The sequence below is a fragment of the Hyla sarda genome, chromosome 3 (genome assembly GCF_029499605.1).
Source record: "Hyla sarda isolate aHylSar1 chromosome 3, aHylSar1.hap1, whole genome shotgun sequence".
NCBI lineage: Eukaryota > Metazoa > Chordata > Amphibia > Anura > Hylidae > Hyla > Hyla sarda.
The window spans coordinates 40,926,365-40,938,398 of record NC_079191.1 but is presented as its reverse complement, the minus strand read 5'-3'; the positions used below and the strand labels follow the sequence as shown (position 1 = coordinate 40,938,398).

General features: G+C 49.7%; 1 protein-coding gene across 8 annotated transcripts in view; it reads left to right on the top strand.

Annotated features, from left to right (window-relative positions):
* The window catches only part of LOC130361297 (ribonuclease H1-like), a 280,103-nt gene extending 272,764 nt beyond the window's left edge, over positions 1-7,339 (top strand). For all 8 annotated transcript variants that reach the window (XM_056564101.1, XM_056564105.1, XM_056564098.1 and 5 more), the window contains one exon: positions 7,006-7,339. In XM_056564101.1, coding sequence (XP_056420076.1) covers positions 7,006-7,083 — 78 coding nt within the window. In that variant the 3' untranslated portion in view covers positions 7,084-7,339. The remainder of the gene's footprint in view (positions 1-7,005) is intronic.
* The last annotated feature ends 4,695 nt before the right edge of the window (positions 7,340-12,034 follow it).

Here is a 12,034-nt window from a genome sequence, read left to right as displayed (position 1 = left end):
GAGGATACTGGTGGTGTATCCTCTGTGTCAGTGGGGTGATGACGTGGGCCGTACCAGGGGAACGGAGTCTAAGGGGTTACTGGTATTCACCAGAGCCCGCCGCAAAGCGGGATGGATTTGCTGCGGCAGGTAACCCCGAGGTCGTTCCACCCGATAGCGACTCAACCCCGACTGACTGCTGAGATAGGCGCGGTACAAGGGATTAGGCAAAAGCAAGATCGGACGTAGCAGAAGGTCAGGGCAGGCAGCAAGGATCGTAGTCAGGGGCAACGGCAGGAGGTCTGGAACACTGGCTTGGGACATACAAGGAACGCTTTCACTGGCACAATGGCAACAAGATCCGGCAATACAGGGAAGGGGAAGTGAGGTGATATAGAGCAGTGCACAGGTGATTTCACTAATTTGGGCCAGGCCCCAATCAGCGGCGCACTGGCCCTTTAAATCGCAGAGAGCCGGCGCGCGCGCGCCCTAGGGAGCGGGGCCGCGCGCGCCGGGCCTGTACAGACGGGGAGCGGGTCCGGTAAGCAGGCTGGGATGCGAACCGCATCCCTGCTAGGGACACTATCGCAGCGCTCCCGGTCAGCGGGTCTGACCGGGGCGCTACGAGCAGGTAAACACTGTGAGCGCTCTGGGGAGGAGCGGGGACCCGGAGCGCTCGGCGTAACAGTACCCCCCCCCCCTTGGGTCTCCCCCTCTTTTTGGAACCCGAAAATTTGTGAATGAGGTCCTTGTCGAGGATGTTATCCTCGGGTTCCCACGACCTCTCCTCAGGGCCGCAATTCTCCCAATCTACGAGAATTTTTTTTTTACCTCTGACCGTCTTAGACGCAAGAATTTCTTTAACCGAGAAGACATCGGAGGAACCGGAGACAGGAGCTGGAGCGACAACCTTGGGAGAGAAGCGGTTAAGGACAAGGGTTAAGGAGAGAAACATGAAAAGCGTTAGGAATACGGAGAGAAGGGGGAAGAAGGAGTTTGTAGGAGACAGGATTGATTTGGCACTTGATTTTAAAGGGTCCAAGATAACGTGGTCCCAGTTTATAACTGGGGACACCGAAGCGGATATACTTGGCGGAGAGCCACACTTTGTCTCCAGGAGCAAAGACAGCAGGAGTTCTTCTCTTTTTGTCGGCATGCTTCTTCATCCGGGATGAGGCCTGTAGGAGGGATTTTTGAGTCTCCTTCCAGATGGTGGAGAAGTCCCAGGTAACTTCGTCAACAGCAGGCAAACCAGAAGGCGTGGGAGTGGGGAGGGGGGGAAGAGGGTGACGGCCATATACCACAAAGAACGGGGATTCAGAGTCTTTGAAATTGTACGAGAATTCAGCCCAGGGTAGAAGATCGGCCCAATCATACTGGCGGGAGGAACTGTGGCACAGAAGGAAGGCCTGGAAGTGGAATAAAATGTGCCATCTTGGAGAAACGATCAACGACCACCCAAATGACTGTGTTGCCATGGGATAAAGGCAGGTCCGTTATAAAATCCATGGCAATCTGAGACCATGGTAGCTCAGGGACAGGCAGAGGATGAAGGAGGCCGGCAGGCTTCTGGCGAGGAGTCTTGTCCCGGGCACAGACTGTAAAACGGCCCCAACAAAATCAGCAACATCTGCTTCCAGGGTAGGCCACCAATATAAACGAGAGATGAGTTGGATGGACTTCTTGACGCCAGCATGGCCGGCGAGGTGCGAGGTATGTCCCCACCTGAGGATCTTGAGGCGCTGGCGTGGGGGGACGAAAGTCTTTCCAGGAGGTGTTTGTCTGATAGAAGCTGGAGGAGAGGAGATCAGACACTCAGGAGGAACAATGTGTTGCAGGGGGGCTTCCGTTTCGGAAGCATCAGAGGAACGAGAAAGGGCGTCAGCCCTGATGTTTTTGTCAGCAGGGCGAAAATGAATCTCAAAGTTAAAACGGGCAAAAAATAACGACCACCTAGCCTGGCGTGGGTTCAGCCGTTGGGCAGACTGAAGATACGAGAGATTTTTGTGATCCGTATAGATGATAATTGGATATTTGGAACCCTCCAGCAGGTGCCTCCATTCTTCGAGGGCTAGTTTAATGGCCAGCAGTTCTAGATCACCAATGGAGTAATTTTTCTCTGCTAGAGAGAAGGTCTTAGAAAAGAAACCACAAGTAATGTTATGTCCAGAAGAGTTTTTTTGTAGGAGTACAGCTCCGGCTCCCACCGAGGAGGCATCTACCTCCAGCAAGAAGGGTTTAGATGGATCAGGTCTGGAGAGTACAGGAGCAGAAGAAAAGGCAGTTTTGAGACGATTGAATGCCTCATCCGCTTGGGGAGGCCAGGACTTAGGGTTGGCGTTTTTCTTGGTTAGGGCCACAATTGGAGCCACAATGGTGGAAAAATGCTGAATAACCTGTCGGTAGTAATTGGCAAACCCCAAGAAGCGTTGGATAGCTCGGAGTCTGGAGGGGCGTGGCCAATCTAACACGGCTGACAGTTTGTCTGGGTCCATTTGAAGTCCCTGGCCAGAGACTAAATAACCTAGAAAGGGGAGAGATTGGCATTCAAAGAGACATTTCTCTATCTTGGCAAATAATTGATTGTCACGGAGTCTCTGGAGCACTAGACGGACATGGCGGTGGTGTTCTTCGAGACTAGAAGAAAAAATCTAAATGTCGTCCAGGTAAACCACAACACAGGTATATAACAGATCCCGAAATATTTCATTCACGAAGTCCTGGAAGACAGCAGGGGCGTTGCAGAGCCCAAAGGGCATAACCAAATATTCAAAATGTCCGTCTCTGGTATTAAATGCGGTCTTCCACTCATCCCCTTTCCTGATGCGGATGAGATTATATGCGCCTCTTAAATCCAATTTGGTGAAGATGTTAGCGCCACATAGGCGGTCAAAGAGTTCGGAGATAAGAGGCAGGGGATAGCGGTTTTTTATAGTGATCTTATTTAAACCGCGGTAATCGATGCACGGGCGTAAGGAACCGTCTTTTTTGGAGACAAAGAAGAACCCCTCTCCGGCAGGGGATGAAGACTTGCGGATGAATCCCCTCTTTAAATTTTCTTGGATGTAGTCCGACATGGCTTGAGTCTCAGGAGCAGAAAGCGGGTAGATCCTGCCCCTGGGTGGAGTAGTACCAGGAAGGAGATCAATAGGGCAGTCATAAGGCCTGTGAGGAGGCAAAGTCTCTGCTTGTTTTTTGCAAAAAACATCGGCATAGTCCTGATAGGCCTTGGGGAGACCGAGTATGGGAGGAGTCACTGAGGTTTGACTGACGGGACTGGGAGCAGACGTGTGACATTTTTTGTGGCAAGAAGGACCCCAGCTCTTGATCTCCCCGGTGGTCCAGTCAAGGGTAGGAGAATGGCGTTGGAGCCAAGGCAGGCCGAGAATTTCAGAAGTGCAGTTAGAGAGGGGTTTTGTGCGGTAACGCACAGTACAGTCCAATTTTTCTCCATTAACTGAAGCGATGTAGAGAGGTCTGGCGAGACTGGTCACTGGGATGTTGAACCTGTTAACGAAAGAGGCCAAAATAAAATTTCCTGCAGAGCCTGAATCCAAGAAGGCCACAGCTGAAAAGGAGGAGTTAGCAGAAGAAGAAATCCGCACAGGCACAGTAAGACGTGGAGAAGCAGAGTTCACACCTAGAGGTGTCTCACCTTTGTGCGGAATAGAAGTGCGTCTTTCCTGACGTGGGGGACGGATAGGACAATCCTTCAGGAAGTGTTCGGTACTGGCACAGTACAGGCATAGGTTCTCATTGCGGCGGCGTGTCCTCTCTTGTAGGGTCATGCGAGACCGGTCTACTTGCATAGCCTCCACGGCAGAAGGCATAGGAACAGATTGCAGTGGACCAGAGAAGAGAGGAGCCGGGGAGAGAAATCGCCTAGTGCGAACAAAGTCCATATCCTGATGGAGCTCCTGGCGTCTTTCGGAAAAACGCATGTCAATGCGGGTGGCCAAATGGATAAGTTCATGTAGGTTGGCAGGAATTTCTCGTGCGTCCAGCACATCCTTGATGTTACTGGATAGGCCTTTTTTAAAGGTCACGCAAAGGGCCTCGTTGTTCCAAGATAATTCAGAGGCGAGGGTACGAAATTGGATGGCGTATTTGCCTACAGAAGAATTTCCTTGGACCAGGTTCAGCAAGGCAGAAGAGGCTCGGGCTGGTTCCTCGAAGACACTACGAACCTCAGCGAAGAAGGACTGAACGGTGGCAGTGACAGGATCATTGTGGTCCCAGAGCGGTGTGGCCCATGACAAGGCCTTCCCAGACAGGAGACTAACCACGAAAGCCACCTTTGACTGTTCAGTGGGAAATTGGTCCGACATCATCTCCAAATACAGGGAACATTGTGAGAGAAAACCACGGCATAGTTTAGAGTCCCCATCAAATTTGTCCGTCAGGGACAAGGCTGGAAGCGGCCACTCGCTGCGGAGGAGGTGCAGAAGCTGGCGGAGGAGATGGTTGCTGTAGCTGTGGTAAAAGCTGTTGTAGCATAACAGTCAGTTGAGACAGCTGATGGCCTTGTTGCGCTATCTGTTGCGACTGCTGGGCGACCACCGTGGTAAGGTCAGCGACAACTGGCAGTGGGACCTCAGCGGGATCCATGGCCGGATCTACTGTCAGGATCCCGATACTGTGAGGATACTGGTGGTGGATCCTCTGTGTCAGTGGGGTGATGACGTGGGCCGTACCAGGGGAACAGAGTCTAAGGGGTTACTGGTATTCACCAGAGCCCGCCGCAAAGCGGGATGAACTTGCTGCGGCAGGTAACCCCCAGGTCGTTCCACCCGATAGCGACTCAACCCCGACTGACTGCTGAGATAGGCACGGTACAAGGGATTAGGCAAAAGCAAGGTCGGACGTAGCAGAAGGTCAGGGCAGGCAGCAAGGATCGTAGTCAGGGGCAACGGCAGGAGGTCTGGAACACTGGCTTGGGACATACAAGGAACGCTTTCACTGGCACAATGGCAACAAGATCCGGCAATACAGGGAAGGGGAAGTGAGGTGATATAGAGCAGTGCACTGGTGATTTCACTAATTTGGGCCAGGCGCCAATCAGCGGCGCACTGGCCCTTTAAATCGCAGAGAGCCGGCGTGCACGCACCCTAGGGAGCGGGGCCATGCGCGCCGGGACTGTACAGACGGGGAACGGGTCTGGTAAGCAGGCTGGGATGCAAACCGCGAGCGGGCGCGTCCCGCATCGCATCCCTGCTAGGGACACTATCGCAGCGCTCCCGGTCAGAGGGTCTGACCGGGGCGCTGCGAGCAGGTAAATGCTGCGAGCGCTACGGGGAGGAGCGGGGACCCGGAGCGCTCGGCGTAACAGTAGACATATTGTATATGTGAATCAGTATATAATTTATTTATTGTGTCTATTTTCCTTATAAGCAGAGAGCTTCAAAGTAAAAAAAAAAGCGGAATTTTCTAATTTTTCATCAAATTTTTACATTTTTCACCAAGAAATGATCGAAGTATCGACGAAAATTTACCACTAACATAAAGTAGAATGTGTCATGAAAAAACAATCTCGGAATCAGAATGAACAGTAAAAGCATCCCAGAGTTATTAATGCTTAAAGTGACAGTGGTCAGATGTGCAAAAAATGGCCGGGTCTTTAAGGTGAAAATGGGCTGGGTCCTTAAGGGGTTTAGGTGTTATGAAGCAAACCCCCCTTGCAGCCACTATTGATTGAATTTTTAAATGGGTTGACCAGACAGAATAATACATCTCAGTGGGCAGGTGTCTCCTCAGTCCATGTGATCTAAGGGCAACATAAACTAGTGACAAAGATCCCCTCTGTTACCAGTGATCTATTATTTTCTTCATGCAGTAGATTTCATAAAATTATCTTTATCTACTGCACCCCCACCTGTCTCTATATACAGCTTTCTGTATATACATAGCAAAGACAGAAAACTGTCTATCAGCAGTGGGTGGGAACGGCTGTTCATGAAAATCCAGGACTACAAGTCCTCACATGTGATTACAACAACATGTGAAATACAACCTCTCCCAGAAGACCACCCCCTTATCCAGACCAGGTTTTGCGTGACCGATTTTCAATATGATATCAATACAATATTTGTTATGCGTGATGACCATTTTCTTTGTGAAGACCACTCCCATAGAAAATAACTTTTCAGTGCAAATGTTGGTTGTCTTCTCAAAGAGGCTTTACTGTACAGTGACCCCCTCGACCTACGATGGCCCCGATATACGATAATTTCAACATGCGATGGCCTCTCAGAGGCAGCATCAACATGCAATGCTTTTGTATGTCGGGCCGTCGCATAAACGGCTATCCGGCAGCGCAGACTGCTTCAGCTGCCACCGGATAGCCGTTTACGGTGCCCCGTGTGGTCCGCTGACGATCACTTACCTGTCTTCGGGGCTCCTGAGCGTCCTCTTCGGGATCCCCTGCATCGTCGGCGCTCTCCATCGTCGTCATCACGTCGCTGCGCACGGCGTCCCGTCATCCAATAGGAGCGGCGTGCGTAGCGACATGACGGTGGCATCGGAGAGCGAGGATGCCGGGGAAGGAGCAGAGGCCTTGCCGGTGCGTCGGGGACACCCCGGGGACAGCGATGGAAGGCGACATCCAGGGCAGCGGTGACGGTCCGGAGCGGCGGGGACAGGTGAGTACAACTTCCTATACCAGTGGTCTTCAACCTGCGGACCTCCAGATGTTGCAAAACTACAACACCCAGCATGCCCGGACAGCCAACGGCTGTCCGGGCATGCTGGGCGTTGTAGTTTTGCAACATCTGGAGGTCCGCCGGTTGTAGACCACTGTCCTATACTTTACATTGCACGGATCCCTCAACATACGATGGTTTTTAACAAACGATGGTCCTTTGGAACGGATTACCATTGTATGTTGAGGGACCACTGTATATTTTTAGAAATTGACCCCTTTTCCTTACAGAATGACATCTTATAAGTATGAGCCAATGTACATGAATCATAAAACTTTGTATGCAGCATTTTATTATGAGGGCAAAGACTGTTCCTTCTTTTCCGCAGAGACATGTGCCAGGACACAGTGGCAATCCAGGAAATGAAATGGCTGACCAGCTGGCAAGAAGTGGAGCAAGAAAATAAGGAGCATTACCTCTTGTCCATTACAAAAGTTTAACTTTTGCTGGTATTATATAATCATCCATAACAAAGGGCAACCAACAAAAGTGTATTAATAATTCATGTTACAGACATGCATCGCTTTATGTTGGCATGCTTTTGAAGTATTTGCATGTATACTTACAGTGTTAGTGAAGATGGGCCAGCTTGAATCGAGTTTGATGTTATGCTTTTTATTACATTCATTTTTATTAAACATTAAAGCTCAATGTACACATGATCCCTCCCTTGTTATTTGTTACATTGTTCCACTGTGAAATAAATAGAAATATCATTAGAAAAATACACTTGTGTAGGAGATTGGATGATGACTCCAAGGTTCTGATGATAATTGCCATCGACTGATCATACATTGCTGGTTTATTTTAAGAATAAAGTATAAGGTACTCCAAAATGTACTAAATAACCAATGCCTCTTAAAGGAAAACTGTCATCACATTGTCATCGCACTAACCTGCTGCTACAGACAGGTAGTGCGGGTTACAATGATGACAACCATACTTACCTGACCATGATCAGTGCTCCCGTTCTGCCGTTATCTTCTTCCGTTCGGCTTCAGGCTTGGTGCACAGGCAGAGCTTCCTGACGTTACTGCTGCTGCTTCTCTGCTGGGCCATGTTGTGGGCAGGCCTAGGGAAATGGCAGCAGTGATGTCAGGAAGCTGTTCCCGTAACCCAAGCTGGCAGCCGAATGGAAGAAGATAGCGGGAGAATGGGAGCACTGATCGCGGACAGGTAAGTATGGTTATCATCAGTGTCACCCGCACTACATGTCTGTAGAAGCAGGTTAGTGCGATGACACTGATGACAGTTTTCCTTTAAAGGGGCTTTGTGGGACTCTAGTATTGATAGCAAAAAATGCCCGGGTCCTTACGGTGAAAATGGGCTGGGTCCTTAAGGGGTTAAGGTGTTATGAAGCAAACCCCCCTTGCAGCCACTATTGATTGAATTTTTGAATGGGTTGACCAAACAGAATAATACATCTCAGAGGGCAGGTGTCTACTCAGTCCATGTGATCTAAGGGCAACATAAACTAGTGACATTAAGTGGCATCCTGTTGCATCAGTTTTTAATCCATTTGTATCCTTTATTGGTTGCTCACACCTCTTCTGAGCATGCTCAGAATTAATAATGGATCAAAAACAGATTGAAAAGAATGGATGCAAACGGATGACATTACAGGCTCATCCATTTGCCATTGACTTCAATGTAAAATTTCATATACCGTATTTATCGGCGTATAACACACATTTTTTAGGCTAAAATTTTTAGCCTAAAGTCTGTCTGCGTGTTATACGCCGATAAGCCGCTGCAGTTCAATGCTTTAAAGTGGGTGCTTTAAATCAATGAACTGCAGCGGCTTTTGCAGGTGCAGAGACCGCCAGCGCTGCCGACTTTTCTCCCCCTGCTATCGGCGCCGCTGCCCCTTTTCCTTTCTTGGCTATCGGTGCCGCTGCCCCTTCTCCCCCAATGGGGCAGACAGACAGGAGGAGAGAAGGGGCAGCGGCACCCATTCTCGGTGCCGCTGCCCCGTTGCCTCCCCATCCCCGGTTGTATAATTACCTGTTGCCGGGGTCGGGTCCGCGCTGTTTCAGGCCTCCGGTGTGCGTCCCCTGCGTCGTTGCTATGCGCTGCACGGCGCGCCGCAATGACGGGTGCAGCGCATAGCAACGATGCAGGGGACGGACACCGGAGGCCTGAAGCAGCGCGGACCCGACTCCGGCAACAGGTAATTATACAACCGGGGATGGGGGAGGCAACGGGGCAGCGGCGCCGGCAATGGGTGCCGCTGCCCCTCCTCTCCCCCTGTCTGTCGGCGCCGCTGCCCCATTGCCGGCGCCGCTTCTCTCCCCCTGGCTATCGGCGCCGGCAATGGGGCAGCGGTACTGATAGCCAGGGGGGAGAGAAGAGGCAGCGGCGCCGATAGCAGGGGGAGAGAAGCGGCGGCAGCAGGGCTCTAGACCCCAGGAAAGGCAGGGGGAGAGAATCGGGAAGCGACGGCCTCTCTCCCCCTGCCTTTCCTGGGGGCTTCTGTGGGGTCAGAAACAGTGTATCGGGGTATACACATGCACACACACGCACCCTCATTTTACCAAGGATATTTGTAGAGATGAGCGAACTTACAGTAAGTTCGATTCGTCACAAACTTCTCAGCTCAGCAGTTGATGACTTTTCCTGCATAAATTAGTTCAGCTTTCAGGTGCTCCCGTGGGCTGGAAAAGGTGAATACAGTCCTAGGAGACTCTTTCCTAGGAATGTATCCACCTTTTCCAGCCCACCGGAGCACCTGAAAGCTGAACTAATTTACGCAGGAAAAGTTATCAACTGCCGAGCCGAGAAGTTCGTGGCGAATCAAATTTACTGTAAGTTCGCTTATCTCTAGATATTTGGGTAAAAAACTTTTTTTACCCAAATATCCTTGGTAAATTGAGGGTGCGTGTTATAGGCCGGTGCGTGGTATACCCCGATAAATACGGTAGCTGTTTCTAATCTGTTATTTTTGACGGAGTAAAAAAATACAGCATGCAACGTCTTTTCTCCGCTAAAAATAACAGAATAGGAACCAAACGGGTGAAAAAGGACTGTTAAAAAATCCCATTGACATCAACTGACATTAATGTGAACGAGCCATTAGAGCCATAACTCTTATTTTTCAGACCCATATGAGGGCTTGTTTTTTACGCATCCAATTGTTCTTCGTAATGACACCTTTTATTTTACCAAAAAATCTACGGCACAACCAAAAAATTATTATTTATGGTGGGAAATTTTGCAACTTTTGGTGGTTTTTGTTTTTACAGAGTAAAATTTATGGTCAATTCTGTGGGTCAGTACAACTAAAATGATACCCACATTTACATGTTTTTCTATTGTACTAGAAAATTATGTTGATTGTCCTCATCTGACCCCTATAACGTTTTATTTTTCCATATAGGGGACTGTATGAGGGCTTATTTATTGTGCCGTGATCTGTAGTTTTCATAGGTATGTGTGACTTTTTGATTTCTTTTTTTTCTGGAATTCTGGACTTTGGTTTGACTTTCGTTTACTTCATTCAACGTACGGGATCATTAAACATAATATTTTAATAGATTGGACATTTCCACACGCAGTGATACCTAGTATGCTGATTTGTTTCTATTTTTTTTTTAAATTGGGTATAATGGGAAAGGAGGGGAATTTTATTTTTTATTGGGACTATATTTTTTTTTTTTTATGGGACTATATATTACAATCTTTACATAGCAGATACTGATCAGTGCTATGAAACATTGATCATGGCATCTGAGGGATTAATGACTGATATCAGTGTGATTGCTGATGTCCACCATTACTGATAGCAGCCGGGACCAGCCGTCTATGATGCGAGCACAGCTCCTGCACACACTTCATAGCCGCGAATGGACTCGGGATATACATGTACGTCCTGGTGCCCAGGGCATACCTGTACGCTTTGCATCATCTAGGGGGTTATAGGGCCACTTCTGCTCCATGCTAAAGTTTTTTCACTGCCAGCATAAGCAAGGTGAGGGTAAACAGCTGTCCTGCTCCCCTTACTACTGGGCAGCTCTTTTTTCCTGATGTTTTCCTGATACACTGCCAGTTGTGGTTCACCGCTCCTCCTCCTCCTAGCTGATTCTCGTTGGGGTTTGTGTGTGGACCAGAGGTCACTTTCTCACTACAATTGTTGTAAACTTCTTACAAAGCGGCTTGGCGATGGTCTTGTAGCCCATTTCAGACTTGTGTAGATCTACAGTATTGTCCTTGACATCCTTGGACAGCTCTTTGGTCTTGGCCGTAATGAAGAGTATGGAATCTTATTGTTAGCGGCAAGGAGATAGTAGTTCTGCTGAGCCTGTGTGAATGATGGCTTGGGCCGTGTCAGGGAGCAGAGTCTAAGGTGCCGTTGGTTTTCACCAGAGCCCGCTGCAAAGCAGTATGGACTTGCTACGGCAGGCGGCACCCAGGTCGCTACCCCTGACACGACTCGTCCACACATGCTGCTGAGGAGAAAACGTGGTACAGGGGGAATATGGCAACTCGTAGTCAGGATAGCAGAAGGTCAGGGCTGGCAGCACGGTAACAAGAACAGGGACATAGCAAGAGGTCAGTAGGCAGGCGGCACAGGAGCAAGGTCAGGTCACTGAGCAGGTAGGTCAGGAACACGGTAGTACAAGACACAATAAACGCATTCACTAGGGCATCGGGCACACAAAAATCTGGCAAGAGGTATCGGGAGGTGCACATACTTATAGAGAAGGGACAGGTGCAAACACTAAGGGTGCACTGGCCCTTTAAATATCAGAGCTCCGGCGCGCGCACCCTAGGAGGAGGGATGCGCGTGCTGGCGGTGTGAGAACACGGTGGAAACAGAAGAAGGAGGAGGTAAGTGACGGTCTGAGATTCGCATGCGGGGGCGTCCCGCGATGCGAATCCCGGGCCTGCCTGAGGACAGAGGAAGAGAGCACTCACAGCCAGTGTGACTGGCGAGAGCGCTCGCCGTAACACTTATACAGGTAACAAGCTGAGATTAAGAGCATTCCCTTTAAATGAAAACGGTCACCCGTTCACCCACACTAAACCCAATACACTGGGTTATAGTGCAGATGAACAGGGAACCCATGCGGGATCTCTAATATACATACCTGCAGTCCGGCGCTCGGTCCCTCTGAAGATCGGCTTCTGTCTTCTGTGGATTGCGCACTGGAGGTGAGCCCGCCGGCTGGATTTGAATATTCATGGTTGCTGGTCACGTGAGCGCTTGTGCCTACTGAGCGCTCACGTGACCAGCGATCATGAATATTCAAATCCAGCCAGCGGGCCCGCCTCGTGTGCACAATTCAGCACAGAAAGAAGCCGATCTTATGAGGGACTGGGTGCCGGACTGCAGGCATGTATATTAATCAGAGAGCCCG